Here is a 15,596-nt window from a genome sequence, read left to right on the forward strand (position 1 = left end):
TTCAAATATGGGAGTGCAGTGACACTTGTTACAATGTCCTGCTAAATGACTCCCATAGCCTTTCTTTAGGTTGCTGCTGTGCTGACGAGCTCTTTGATTGAAACACTGTGCAGTTTGACCCATATACGTTTTTCCACAGCTCAGCGGTATCTGATAGATGACGTTGCGCCTGCAGTCAGTGAAACAGGATTAATGATTTGTGGTGCACAGGGGCCTTTCGCGCGTTTTCAAACGATTACGTGTCGAGGAGATGCGCAGGTTACACGGGGCACTGAAAAGCAAATTATTATGATGCATATTGGAAACTTTGTTTAGATTGTGTGACAACTTGTGCAAGTATGGCACCACGTGCGCTTGTCTCTTGTATTTGTTCTTTTCTTTTTATGATGTTTCGGAACTTATTCTTTTCTCTTTCTGCAAGATGGCTTCGCATACTGGAAGGCTCACAGAACTGGGAAAGCCTGCGTTCTATAATCGCGCTATCTGATTTTAAAAAACTTTGATCGCACTCATGCTCACACGACTTACTCATTGCTGCCTTAATGCACGTGGTTGCTATGCTTCTCTTAATGAATTCGGAGTGTGCGCTGTCGTAGCGCAACAAGATTTTCTTGTTGAGATACCTGTATGCATTTTCATGACGTGGTCGAAGAAATTTTGGAATAGTTCATTAACTCATTGGGATCGAGGGCTTAGGTTCACGTATGAATTGCCAATTAACTGCATTCAGTTTCTCGATAATAATCTCTGTTTTTTTTTTTTTGGACGAGCATGTATGCTGGGGATATCATCCCAGGTCTAAGGAAACCTTGTTGCGCTACGACAGCCACTCTAAATTGATTAAGAGAGGCATACTAAGTAAGTCGTGTGAGCATGAGTGCGATCAAAGTTTTTTAAATCAATAGGGTGATTACAGAACGCAGGCTTCCCCAGTTCTGTGATCCCTTGAGTATGCGAAGCCATCTTGCAGAAAGAGAAAAAGACTAAGTTCCGAAACATCACAAAAAGAAAAGAATAAAGACAAGAGACAAGCGCACGTGGTGCCATACTTGCACAAGTTGTCACACAGTCTAAAGGAAGTTTCCAATAGACATAATATTAATTTGCTTTTGCGGGATCGAATCCCGGCAACGGCGGCCGCATTTCGATTGGGGGCGAAATGCGAAAACACCCATGTACTTAGATGTAGGTGCACGTTAAAGAACCCCAAGTGGTCCAAATTTCCGGAGTCCTCCACCCTCCACTACGGCGTGCCTCATAATCAGAAAGTGGTTTTGGCACGTAAAACCCCACAATTTATTAATTTGCTTTTCAGTGCCCCGTGTAAGCTGTCCTCGATATGTAATCGTATGAAAACGCGCGAAAGGCCCCTGTGCACCCCAAATCATAAATCCCGCTTCACTGACTGCAGGCGCAACGTTATCTATCAGATAGCGCTGAGCTGTGGAAAAACTTATATAGGTCAACCGGCACAGTGTTTCAATGAAAGAGCTCGTAAGCACAGCAGCAACCTAAAGAATGGCTATAGGAGTCATTCAGCAGGACATTGTAACAAGTGTCACTGCACTCCCATATTTGAAAAAAAATATTCATAGGGAAACGAAAAGGTAAGAGGGAAAGGGAAATAATAGAGGCTAATTACATTAGAAACGAAGGAGATAAATGTGTAAGAGCCCCCTCTCTTGCATTGTCGGGAAAAGAAATAGATTTTTTGGATGAAAGAGTATGATGTTGCTAATTTGCAGATGGTTTTGCGACTGGTGCACGCATGCCTATGCTGGAAAAGGTATAAAATGGCTGGAAAATTTCAAATAAACTTCCATTTGGCAGTCAGCGCGTGTCTGTGTTATGTGTTTCCTTGTGTCCTTGTTTTATTCGCGATGTTTAACCTCAGTTCTAAAGAAGCAGGGAAACGCCTCGTCAAATTGCTTTGCTATTACACATATACAATTCGGAATATCGCGGCGTTGCAACGCTGGTGGCCAAATCTCTCATATCCAAAGAGAATTACAAGAAATGAGATACGAACCGTCAATTCGTCAGCGTCCTCCCCCAGAAAAGGGGGAAGGCACGCGCCATTCTGAACATATTTAGCCCCACCCCCTCGAACAGAGACGAGGACTTCACCGAGCTCTGCTCGGTAGCAAAAATGGCAGCGGGCACTAAAGACCAACTCATGGTGGCGGGCTATTTCAACGCGCCTCACACTACATGGGGATACAGCATAGACACACCAAAAAGAAACTCGTTAGAATACACAGCGCAGAAACTAGGGGTGCGATCTTGTACGCGTTCCAAAATAGAACGGAGGCGGTCCGTTCCACCGAGCCGCACACGGTTGGTCAGTTTGAACGGTGAAGAACGCCATGACGTCAATTGTGAAGTGATATCGGCTATCAATCATTCCGTGTTGTCTGCAATCGGACGAACGCAACGGAACGGACCGCCCATTTCGCGACGGAAAGAACGGACCGCCTCCGTTCGAGTTTGGAACGCGTACAAGATCGCACCCTAGGCTTTCACTTGGCCACCCTCCCAACGGCGGCAACGATCGAGGCTGCTGTAGGTAGTAGTGTAAGTAGGCAGACTTTCTCGGAGCTCAATTTCACCTTTAACATTAAGAACGTCACGTGGTCAAACCTGGACGAAAATCTTGGCAGCGACCACTATGACATCAGTACGTCGATACCGCCACGCAAATTACGCAGGATAACGGGTGACGTCATGCTGTCGGATTGGGCGGCTTTTCGAAAACGCCCTCTCTCTTAGCGAATACCCAATGATGTCAATTATTAGGTGACTTTTATCCACGAGGCGCACAAAGATGATTCCAGGAAGGCCACTCGCACAGCAGAAACGCCGGCGATCGATTGACACCTTCTCGATCTCTGGGAGGCCCTCGTCGTTGGATCTCCAGGCCCTCGTCGTTGGCAGAATAACGCACGGACTACCGTACCATTCACTCATCAAGGACGAGGAGACCGAGATCGACGCCTTAATCAGGAGCGCCTACAAGGTAGCCTTCGGGCTTCCATTAAGCACACTTCCAGAAAGACTACTAGCCTTAGGACTATACAACACCTATGCGGAGCTACAGTCGGCTGCTCTCATCACCCAAAGAGACCGCCTCAGCAAAACTACCGCTGGCAAGAAAATCCTTTCAAGGATTGGAGCTCCACCTCAAGCACAACCCCTTGATAACGACTTGGAAGAGGCGTCGGCCTAATGTCGAAGCCAAATGTGCCAAAAACATGCACCACGAATATCAAAGCGCCAGACGTTTGGCCAGGGTTATATGGCTCGGGGAAATATACGGAGCCAACCCCAACGCCACTTACGACAGGCGTCGCCACGTCTTGGCCGTCGTAGAAGGAATCTCGTACTTAATAACTTACGCCTACGTGCGCGCAAGCTCAGTCACGCAGGCGGAGCAAGCGTGACAGAAGCCAAGCAACCGTGGAATTTCTGCAACAATTTATATACTTGTAGGCCTTATAACTCCAGATGAGCGCCACTTTCAGTTGGTTAACTTACATATATCTACTACGGCATAGCAAGGTCTCTGAAAAGAGAGCATTCCTACTCGGATGGATAAACGTACTGACGAGCTGTACGCTTATATGAGCGCTCCGCGCATGAGGCTAAATTTAGATTCAATTGCATCATGCATGGAGCGACAACAGCTCCATCTACGCACGCCACAAAGGCTTGGTTGATTCATGGTAGAGGCTTGGGCGAGCTGGCCGTGGTTCATAACGGCGGTGTTTGCGTAGCGCACGAAAGCAGGAAAGGAAGGACAGAGAGGAGCAAAGAGCGCTATTTGCCGCTCTTAGCGCTCTCTGTAGAGCGTTCTTTACACGTCTCTGTCCTTCCTTTCCTGCTTTCGTGCGCTACGCAAATACCGCCGTTATGAACGATTGATGGCTTCTTTCCTATACGCAACGATACCAAAGTAAAGAGCATGATAACTATTCACCCATTAGAAAGTCTACATGCTTAACTTATGATAGAACTAAGTCTACATGCTTAACTTATGATAGAACTAGTGGGGCCCTACGATCTAATCTTGCAATAGTGCTCGCTTCCTAATGTAGTGGGCCCGCCAGGGTCAAAGACGGTGGGCGCCAATGGGGATCCCTCTGTATCGCTGCCCAAGTCTCTTCACGCCATTTATGTACTCTACGTGTCGAACGCGGGCGTGCCATAATCGAGCAAGCGTCAAATTTCTGCAAAGAATAGCGTGCTTATGCGCCTTATACCAACTCTTGATGAACACCAGTTTGAGTTTGATAAATCACACCTACTGCGGCATAGTGAGCTCTTTCAAACGCGACCACTCCAGCTTGGATCGGCAAACGTACTGCCGAGCTATTGCTCTCTGAATGCCGAGTGAAATACTAAATTTAGATTCGATTGCGTCATCCGTGGCGCAATAACGGCGCCATCAGTGCACGCGACACATGCATAATCGAGTGATGGCTTCTTTTCTCTACACATCGATACCAAAGGAAGGCGCCTGGGTAGTACGGTTGCAAATATATAAGCTATAATGCTATGACATGTTTTCGTTACATGCGGTTTTAGCAAGCGACCTCCTGTGGCCAATTATGAAGGCGTGTCACGTCAAAAGAGCACTGTTATCATTCCTACCATTACAGTTTGTTATAGCAATCTATAGCTTTCCGGTTAGCTAAGAAGATAATGCTCACCTCGTTCATTTTGGTGTCGTGTGGGTAGCTGCGAAGAATTCTGTATTTCTTAACCTTCAGGACATCCATATCAAGGCTTTCCCAGTAGTTCTTTACCGTTGTGATTGGGTCCACGGCTGCCTTGGCCTTTTCGAAAGCCCTGTAAGCATACGCGAAACAGTACGTCACGAGGGGATCAAAGCAGGAAGCAGTAAACCAGGCACTCGGCACTGTCTCTTAAAAAAGGAATGGTGATAGGAAGCGATCTACTGTGGCCCCTATACTGATTAGTGGCGGTGCTTATACTGTTACAGTGGGGAGCTTACTGTTACGGTGCTTGCGGAAGCGAGCATTGTGGCGGACTGCTAGGCCTCCATTTTTGCAGTGCCGCTATATATATACAGTCGGGAACACGCGGCGCGCTGTGGTTGTTGGTGCCGACAAGCTGCGCCTTTCCGCATTTCAGATTTACTGCCTTTTCTGTATTTGAGACTTTCGTACGGGTTAACCGAGTATCGAAAGCGTCTGGCTTACCGACTGGATAAGTTTGCAATTGCTCGAGGTGGCCGAAATATTACACCGGCTGCGGTTACGTTCCGGGGCCTAATTCACAAAACTTTCCAGTAAGATTATTATTATTTTTTTAAATCCCGGCCCTGAACATTAATTTCTTTTTAATTATCTGCGCTGTTCAATCCGCGGTCACTACTTGAACCCGTCGTGACAGCCACTTCACCATGACAGCTTTACCGATTGCCGCCCCTTTTTTGCCGCCTGCCGCAGAAATACTCGTATCTGGTCGGAGTTCACAGTGTTGTCTTTGCTATGCATTATAGCTAACGTGTCCGTTAACGTGTCCGTTATTTCGCCAATGACTGGTCACGCTTTCGTGCGAGAGCTCGGGCGATATTTCTATGAAAGAGCATTGGAAACGACCCTCGCGCTTTTTAAAAACATGAATGAAATATTTTTTTTTTGAACTGACGTTTCTAAAACTTCATTATTTCACATGACAGTGGTATGTGCTTCCAGTCGCTCTTGTAAGTGCACTTAAAACCCACTTGTCGGCATCCTGATAAATTGTTAATGCGTCTAGCCATGCCTTTATGTCCTATGTTTTTTAATGCATTTTTGTACGAGTTTTTTTTTTCCTACTACATCGCCGACGTTGCTGATGGGCTGTCTCTAGTGTCATGTATTTGCCACGTCTTTCTCCGTGCGTTGTAGTGTGTATTGCACCTCACCGCACATGATGTGGTGAGGTGCATTCCATTCCTGCTTAGAGTTTTTTTGCGGCTACAGTATTGTATAAACAAAACAATGTAATAAATAAAAGTGGTATACGGCGTGAGCCCTGCGACTGCATACAGTGATCCCTCTGTGAAGAGGACGATCGAAGTTTAAGTGCGTCCGCCACTTCAGTTCAGAAATTCGGGTAAACATAGCCAACAGCGTTCATTATATGACCTTGACAACCTATTAACACATGCGCGACTCCTGTACATTAGTCTTTTGCGCAAGGCTTGAACAACGTGAAAAAAGGACATCGTGAATAATACAGAATGTCTGTCTCCGTCTCCCATCTTTCCTGTTGTTCAAGTAGCGCTTGAAAAACAAATGTACAGCAATCTTGCCAAAGAAAAGGTTATTTTGGATGCACTATTCTTCGTTCTGCAAGTGCATTGAAACAATATTAATTTGGATTTAAGTGCACGTGATGTACATTGATTCAATCTCTGACTTGGCGCTCAGTGTAGTCTTCCTAAATTGAAATGAAGTCATGGCTGCATGTGTGGTACTTAGCGCTGAGAGCTACCCGACAGAGTCGCGGTGGTATCGTTTCGTTTGTAGTCCGCCTAGTCAAGATCAATTGAAGATCTGTTATAAACGCAGACGGACCCATTTAAGTGACTTCTGCCCGTTACACGTTACTGGTGCAACTTCCGCATTAATAAGGATACATTGACATCTGCCAGACATGTGCGCGACCTATGCTGCACAACACGTAATTAAATTAGTTTCCATTGCCACCTCTTGTCTGTGAAATTCTGTCACAGCTATCGCCTACGGGCGGTGATTGAAAAGCGCGACCCAGTTCTTCCGAAAATAATGCTCACGTTATCTCCTGCAACCGAAGGTTGCAGAAGATAACGGCTGCACTATCAACGAAAAATGTTGTGGCATTTCGGTCTAAATACGAGTATGTTGTCTGCTGTGGCGGCAATGGGGCCGCAATCGGGGAAACCGTCACAATGAAATGACTATTTCGCAATGTTCAAGTGGTGTCTAGGGAAAAGTCAAACGGTCGAGAGGACCAGAAAGTAATCTCTCTACATCTTCATAGCTGATCTCCCAGCCTCTTCGACCAGCCGTAACTTGCATCTACAGTCAAATAGCTAGTTCGATTTAACATTCGCAACAGTGCATAGTGCTCTCATGGCAGTGGACGCACTATGCAGAAAAATGCATGTTACCTCAGCAGCGAACGAAAACCCCGGCGCGCATCGCAGCGTGTGCGTAGTCGTCAGCTACGAAGACGCAGCAAAAATGGTGACTGAGCGCTGCGCCGCGGTGCGGCATAAGAAGGTTGTATTTCCGCAGGCTGCGTGCCCCCCCCCCCCACCCCTCCCCATGTGGCGGAAGTATTGCGGAGCTGGCCGTGGATTAAAAAAAAAAAAGGCGAATAGTATAGCGCGCAGCCGGTTCTATTTTGGAGGTTACTATTCCTTACGAACACGCAGAAGAATAGAATGCACCTGCTATCATTTTCCTGGGGACTGAGCCGGATAGTATTCGCGCTTTTCACAATACTACCCGAGACAGAAATCGTTGGAAGCCGTTTGTCTCGTTGTAAAGTGGCTTTGTCGTATGTCCTAATGCTTTTTTATCATATGAGCTCCTCCACTGTTCCTTTTTGACATAAAGTTGGAACTTCTGAAGTCGTCAGTGTATTGCGTTTTCGTAGTTTTGTTCCCTCGTGGAATGTACACCACAATCCATAAATCACTTTAGCAAGCAATAACGTGGTTTGAATGAATGTATGAATGAATGAATGAATGAATGAATGAATGAATGAATGAATGAATGAATGAATGAATGAATGAATGAATGACGAACCTAGTGCTTTGCCTTGTGCTGCTAAGGGTAATTCAGCTGTGGGCCAAAGTGCACATACACCAAAGTCGCAGGCACTGCATCTCGATCAACGCTATGCACACCTGCATGCTGCTGTGGTATACGGTACACGAGGTGAACTCGAGAGAAAACCGTCGGGGTTTGTCAGCACCAAAGCGATTATTTTAACGAGGCGGGCTTGACGTTGCGGTGGTTGGCCTGTGAAAAGAAAGTGATAACATGGAAAAGGGATGCGGTAGAAAGGACTGTGGAGAGATAGCTAAGAGGAGTGAATTAGAAAGGATAGGGCATGTGTAGCGTACAGCGCCGACAGATTGCATCAGTGATGACGCCATCACCACCGCGGCGGATGCACGCTGTTGTGCCTGGCGGTCCTTCTGAACAAAGGGAACTTCACCGGCGAGCGTGCAGCTATGGAATGCTATTAACGCTTCGTCGTCTTTTCGACACCAAAGTGATGGGGACGAAACCAGCGTCACCTCAAGATAATTGGCAAGCGATTATGGGTCGCGTCTTCGTCTGTTCGACAACCCAGAGCTGACGAACGAGACGAGTTCTGGGACCCCAAGCTGTAATGGGTCATCGGCCATGTGCGTGTCTAAACGGCAACGTCGTTCTTTGTGTGTTTCTCGTGAAGCACGATCACCCGCTCGGACTGCGACGGGGCCCGGTGCTGACTGTTGACGGGCAGGCAGAGAACCTCCCTTCAAGGTGACCACAACTGCAGCATTCTTTAGAAGCGATGGCGACAGTCAAGATGAGAATCGCTGCAAGCTGACCGTTGTGTAGAGCCTACTGATTGCTGCTACCTACGCTGATGACTTCGTGGGAACAGCGTTGATCCCGGTTTCACATGAAAGTACATCTTCATTGCATCGAGGGCAGGTCGAAGGTTGGACACCAGAGGCGGAGTCCGGCGGGGTGGTGCGACACAATGGGTGGAGTTTTGCAGTCTGTGCGACAGTTCCAATTGGCCGTGGAGGACGGCACTGAATTCCCTCGACGAGCGAAAGTGGAAACTGAACTGCTTAAAATTAGGGGCTTCAGTGTTGTGGGTGTGCTCGGACATGTAAAGACTTTGACAGATGTAGTGTGCTCCGAAAATCATGGAGCTGTTCCTGTACACCATCATCATGTAAATTTGTACATAAAGCTTGTTTTTCTCTTCGCTCGGACGTCGCTCTGGATCTTTCTCCCGGCACCTGGCACGGCACCAGCCATGGAACCTTCGTGGCCGCTCGGACTCCGAACTTCACTACGCCTGCGTTTGGTCGCGGGCTCGCGGCAAAAGGGATGCGCCTCAGCGGCGTCTGTTACAATGACAATCGGAGTTAGCGTTGTGTAACACTACAAATATGACTCCAAATGTATCCGAGTATCCGACTGTCAAACAGTTAAGGATGACGCAGCTCGTGTAGCAGCTTTAGCCAATTAACGAGAATCTCGACGGTGGGCGAGAGGCTGCTATGACAGTTGAACTAGAAGCTTTGCTTACTTCGACAATAATAATCGATGATTTCTGCATAATTTTTATGGGCTGGGGCGCTTGCGCAAAGCGGCCGTCAGGTACTGGTTAGAATGCAGCTGCACTTAAAGCTGCATAGTGGTTGGTTGGTTGAATCTCACGTTGGATATCATTTTTTACGTTACCTCGTGCCGTGCTTGAACCAAAGCTCGACGAACGCACAAACACTTCTGCGAAAATTGTTGCGATAGGAATTATACGGCCACTCGAGGCGCCGCCGTCGTGCTGTCACGCTACTTACGGCGCATGCGCGACTCGCGCGTGGACGGTTAGCGAATCTTCAGAAACACGCAGTGCATTTGGCTGCAGAAACGACGAAGCCGAGTGGACACACCGCAACGCGCCACTCAATCGGCTCTGTAGCGAAGTCAGGTCAGTGCTCTGCCTTCTGCAGCTGGCATGAACATTGTGCGCACTAAACACTACAGTGTTACTGCTGAGGAACTGTGCGCATACCATACCGCCTATATATACGAACGCCGACGGTTTACCTTCGGTCTCGACTCGTGCACCATCCAGGTGAGACGCTTGCAACGCCGCTGGCGGCGCTCTTCATCACGCCAGCTTTGTGAGACGCCTGGTAGCTGCCACGGCGCTGTTTCTATTACGCAGCAGCATGCAGTTGCCTCGCGTGCGGCGTCGCGCCATGTCGCCCCCGTGTGTTGTTAAACACCCTTCGGGGAGCTATTGCTTTAATGCTGCGTCACTCGGGCGGAATTACCAGTTTTTCTAGCGTATAAGTGCTGTGCGCAGAAATTATCATATATATATATATATATATATATATATATATATATATATATATATATATATATATATATATATATATATATATATATATATATTACGCTACTGGCACATTCTTATAGCGGCGCGTTTTCATGGTACAAAGACGGCCTCGAATTTTCAACACATGAGGCTGGCTTCGTGCTCTTTTTTGAAGACGCAAACTCTGTCTTTTATGCTTGTAACATTCACCTTCAGACGATTGTGGGCATGCCAACATAGAAATTCAAGTGACTAAAAGAATGAATGAGCCGCGTAAAACAATTTATTTTCCACCTATTTTGTTATCTATCAATCAATCTTTATTTCGGACATAAATACAATGTTGTAGGTATGTCCACGAGGCGTGGCAAAAGGAAACACGTATGTTTCCTGACAAGGCCTTCGCATCGGGAGTGCACATCAGCCAGCATTTGCACTAAATCAAATACAGTGTGCAATGATATATTACCGAATAAGTAGAACAAAACAGAGGTATTATAATACATAGGGAACACAAGCAAATGTACACTTGACGTAGATTATAATGAACAGAATAACACACGCCTCTACTTTAGGACAATTTTTACCTGTAACGCGCTCACATGGTTGTACAACTTTAGTGATCGTATTCAGGTCTTATTTTGTTGATTCCATCTCATTGATGTAGGATTAGCCAACAGTTTACCATTCCAGTGTTGTATTGCGAACCTCCAGATGAGTAGCGTGGGCAGTTATGCGCGCAACGAGCTGATTGTCGTCAATTAACATTTTAAGTTCTTCCTGGGAAATGGCTAGTACATCGAAGCAGTTGGAAGCCCACCTTCGATTTTCCAAGTACAACCACGAAATTTTGAATAAAGGAGTTCCTGTGATAGCTAGACGAACCATTGTTTCAACGCCCGCACGCTGCATTTGAAGGTCGCTCGGAATAACAGCGCCCATGAAGTTGATCTGGCCGTCCTCCTCCTTGCGTCACACTGGCACCATCGCACCAAGGACAAAGACCCATGAGCCGGGGTGACATTCTGGCGGCGTATTCTGTGACGATTACTTAAGGCGTTACTATACATTTCCCGTATACCGGCCACGGCGGCCGCATTTCGATGGGGGCGAAATGCGAAAACACCCGTGTACTTAGATTTAGGTGCACGTTAAAGAACCCCAGGTGGTCGAAATTTCCGGAGTCCTCCACTACGGCGAGCCGCATAACCAGAAAGTGGTTTTGGCACGTAAAACCCCATAATTAAAGTCATTAATTAAACATTTCGCGTGACGTAGTGCTCAACCAGCAATAGGCGCGCACTGAAAGTGATATCGTCGAAGGTGACCGTCCGCAAATAGATCCCCTAGACACTATAAACTCCAGCCTTGTTGGCGTTTTTTTTTTTTTGAGCCAGTCAGAGAGGGAGTAGCCGTCACGTGAGCCAATCAGAGACAAGATAGTTGCCTCGGCCGGCGCTTACCGGAGCATGAGGGCCATGTCGTGGTCGGTGATCTGCTCCAAGAGAGCGTCGTTTAGGCCGTCGTCGGACTTGTACCCATCCGTTGTGATGAGGCTGTACAGCTCCGCGAGCTGCCGGTCCTTGGGTCCGAACCGCGAATTCTGGTAGACTTTCATGAGCACGAACAGCATGCTCACTGTGACGACGCCCACGAACGTGATCAGGCACAGTACCCAGTTGAGTAGAACGCGCTCTGATGGCGACCGCGAGAGACGTGGACGTAACCACCACTTCCTGCGCTTCACCCAACGCCAGAGCCCGCGCTCCTTATCGCTTGCCTTGTCACTGTCGGAGTGTCCTGCGTCCGGCGTTCGTCTTACATAACGCGTACTCAAGCTCGGCCATGTGCTGTGTGTGGAAATCAGAGTTCGGACTGCTATACGCACAGTTAGCATATATTCATTGACACACTTTTACGAGGTTACAAAGCGACGCCGGTGGTATAGCTGCTCGAACATTCCGGGGCATTGTGTGTTCATCGAACCGGTGGTGACTGTATTGTTCCCTTCTGTTCTCTTAATGTGACGAATACACAGTTTGTGAATTAATAAAAATACCATTCACGGCCGAAATCGCACGTTCAGTTTAATCGAGCAAATGGACGCTTTTCTTCCGTTTCTTTGAGGCAACGTTGCGCTATGTTCCTTAGATTAAAAAAAAAGAGTTCGTGCGAATGAAAGGGTGAGTCACGACTGCAGTTTCCTTAACGCGTGAAGAGAAGGCAACGCTAAGTGCCTTCCTCGAAGATGGCACTCGGGCCTAATTCTTGACCCTGTATAAGACAACTATCAACAGTCGAACTGCGCGTGCTACTACGAGTAAGATGCTTTTTAACTTGACATCACCAGCACAGGTTTCGAGGCGCCGTGTTCAAAACGCCACGTATCCCGAATTACTTGAATGCAATTGCTCTGCCCACTTGCCTGAACATCTGCGCTCGTCATTTTCATTTGAACCTTGGTAACTGGCGCTGTTTTCGTCGCCATCCGTGGACGCTGCCATTTCTTCTTCTTTCTCTTCTCTTCCTCTGAAATTTCCGCGGAAGAATGGTACCACTGATAGTGGGACGAAATGTAGTTGTTGTTGCCTTTCTCTGCAGTCTTTCATCATCATTCTTCTCTCTTCCCATGCGTTGCAAGTGCGACTTTTTCACTACAGGCACAAAAATGTTTACTGAATGACGATGTCTTAGCCATATTCAGGGACAGGTAGAAGTATGTTCACGCACGCTTTCATCTGTTCTTTCTCTAGTGTTCTTTATTTCAACTTTCTTTTTTTTTGTGGGCGGGGTTGGGAGGAGGTTGCGTGTTTTTTTAGACAATTACCTGCTCCTCCGTACTACGTGATGCCTGCGGTTTAATGGGCGTTCCTCGTTCACATAAATCGCCACCAGCGGCGCTGGCAACCACTCCTAGGGCTAGGTTGAATCATATAGCATTACCGAAAATGGACGGAGGGAACGCTGTCGGCGTAGCTCAATTAGTAGAGTACTGCACCCGTTATGGGGATGTCGAGGATTGGGATAGTAAATTATATTTTCTTTCAGTTTCATTTCCCTATTTCCTTCTTTAAATTAATATTTCATCATCATCGCCTTCAGGTAGCATACGAGGATTTATTCGCCGAATGTCTGCTTCTAAGTTCATGTACTGTTTGACGCCTGCGGTTAATTGACTGGGGGCTATATCGTAAAAATATTCCATTGCGATTTTATTCAAATCACCTGACGTCAAAATTACGTAACTGCCGACGAAAACGTGGGCGGGAACCAGGAACGTTTTCTGAGCAGCCTAATTAAACGGTTTTCTTGTTTGCAGGCGCTCCCTTTGGTTTTAAAGCGAATCGCATTGCCTACTGCAACAGGTTTTCTTTATCTGACCGAGCGAGAAGCGCGCAGGAGTGGAGAGGGTATTAGTAAGGGTAAGTTAGCGGAACGAAAGTGGATCACCGGGGGAGGAGGGTTGCGTCTGCGTATCCGAGTGGCCCGAGCAGGTGCGGTTTCTGCCTGACATATAGACCGCATATACTTTATATATTGGCTGTTATTTTTTAGCTGCAACAATTATTTATAAATTGTGGCAGGTAGCATAAGTCTCACGCTTGATATAAATTACTGGATGAGGCGACCATTACTTCTACATTAAATCAAAATACTTAATTGAATAATTAACACAATTAAGCGAATTAAAAATTATTTGCTTTACGGTACATATTTTAATCTAGGAATCGCAGCTGGTGAGTTCGCAAGGCGTATCCACTTCGAACGAATTCTCTGGACTGCGCCAGTTTCGAGACATTAATTTTCAGTGTCCGACGAAATACACTGCTGTTCCAGTCACGTTTGCTCTTCAATACATAAAACAGCGTCTTCTTTTAAAAAGCTCACCGACGATTACGATAGTCCCTAATGCGAAATTTGAGCGCAGCTCAAATTTCGCATTAGGGAGTATCGTGTTTTCATTTCGCGATATATTGGCTGGCGTGGGCAATCTGTCTCGCGCGGCACGTTCCTTATTTGAAGTAGTAGCTTAGCGCGAATAAAACCACGGACACAAGGAAGACAGACAAGGACAAGCACGTTCCAAACGGAGCGAAGTGTGTCGCGTCTGCCTGGCTAATCGGGAGATCGCGAGAAGCAGCGCGTGGGTGACGCGTGGGCGCGATTCACAGCAGCCGCCGCAGCCCCCCAGACGACGCGCGCTACTCTGGCACCCGCCGCACTACGCTTTTCTTCTCGTGCTTTCGCCATACCCTTCTTCTCCGCTTACCACCTCATGGTTCCGCTGCACCCTCCTCCTTCGCTTTCCTCCTCGCGTCTTTCATCCTCCGCTGCACCGCGCGTTCGCCCTTTCATCCTTTGATCGGTTACGCCAACACCGACGCTCGCCGCAGGAACGGGCGCCTAAGAGCTGCGCTCTAAAAGTAACCTAAACACCGATGCATTTCGTTGGACACTTCTAAATTGATATCTAGTCCTGATAATTCGTTTCGAGTGGATACGATTTGCGAGCGCACCGGCTGTAATTCATCGACTGAAATATTTGTCGTAAAGCAAATAATTGTGAATTCGCGTAACTGTATTCATTATTTAATTAAGTGTTTTGATTTCACGTAGAAGCAATGGCTGCCTCATCGAGTAATTTAGATAAAGGGTTAGAATTGTACTGTCTGCCACAGGCAAGTGTTAAAAACTTGATGCAGCTAAAAAAAATACCCTTTATAGTATATGCGCTTTCCAGGGTTTAATTCTATATTACTTAGATATTTTTCTCAAATTCCACGAAACTGTTATCCATCATAAATGAAAAATTATAGAGGTATGCACAAACAGGAGTTTCCGAGACCGAATCGAATACGAATCGAATAGCGCCAGAAACGAATCAAGTCGATTCGATTATCAAATATTTTCCCAATAATAAACAGCCGACCATCAATATAAAACGACCTTTACGTGCTAGTTTCTTCACAACGTCAGCAAGATTTTGTCGTCGTGTTGTATGTTATAAATCAATATCATCATCAGCAGCAGCCTGGTTACGGTCACTGCAGGGCAAAGGCCTCTCCCATACTTCTCAAACTACCCCGGTCGTGTGCTAATTGTGGCCATGTTGTCTCTGCAAACTTCTTAATCTAATACGTCCATCTAACGTTCTGCAGCCCCCTGCTACGCTTCCCTTCTCTTGGAATCCAGTCCGTAACTCTTAATGACCACCGGTTATCTTCCCTCCTCATTACATGCCCTGCCCATGCCCATTTCTTTTTCTTGATTTCAACTAAGATGTCATTAGCTCGTGTTTGTTCCCTCACCCAATCTGTTCTTTCTTATGGATTAAGATTATGTTGGCGTTCTTCCAAGATTCCGGTACGCTAGAGGTCATGAAGCATTGCGTATACAGGGCAGCCAGTTTTTCTAGAACAATTTGCCCACCATCCTTCAACAAATCTGCTGTAACCTGATGCTACCCAGCTGCCTTCGCC

At 46.8% G+C, this 15,596-nt stretch overlaps 2 protein-coding genes across 3 annotated transcripts in view; one reads left to right on the top strand and one right to left on the bottom strand.

Annotated features, from left to right (window-relative positions):
- Positions 1-12,704, bottom strand: part of LOC135905760 (N-acetylated-alpha-linked acidic dipeptidase 2-like) — a 69,033-nt gene extending 56,329 nt beyond the window's left edge. The window contains exons 1-3 of one of the 2 annotated variants that reach the window (XM_065436815.2): positions 12,542-12,704; positions 11,580-11,916; positions 4,710-4,848 (exon numbers count right to left, since the gene is read on the bottom strand). In XM_065436815.2, the coding sequence (XP_065292887.1) occupies positions 4,710-4,848; positions 11,580-11,916; positions 12,542-12,620 (555 nt within the window). In that variant the 5' untranslated portion in view covers positions 12,621-12,704. The remainder of the gene's footprint in view (positions 1-4,709; positions 4,849-11,579; positions 11,917-12,541) is intronic. The other variant, XM_065436816.1, reaches the window with a different exon arrangement.
- The window catches only part of LOC135905759 (MAM and LDL-receptor class A domain-containing protein 2-like), a 180,349-nt gene continuing 174,523 nt past the window's right edge, over positions 9,771-15,596 (top strand). Inside the window, exon 1 of the mRNA XM_070529435.1 lies at positions 9,771-9,867. The gene's annotated coding sequence lies outside the window, so the exon portion shown is untranslated. The remainder of the gene's footprint in view (positions 9,868-15,596) is intronic.

This window comes from Dermacentor albipictus, chromosome 1, assembly GCF_038994185.2.
Source record: "Dermacentor albipictus isolate Rhodes 1998 colony chromosome 1, USDA_Dalb.pri_finalv2, whole genome shotgun sequence".
Taxonomy (NCBI): Eukaryota; Metazoa; Arthropoda; class Arachnida; order Ixodida; family Ixodidae; genus Dermacentor; species Dermacentor albipictus.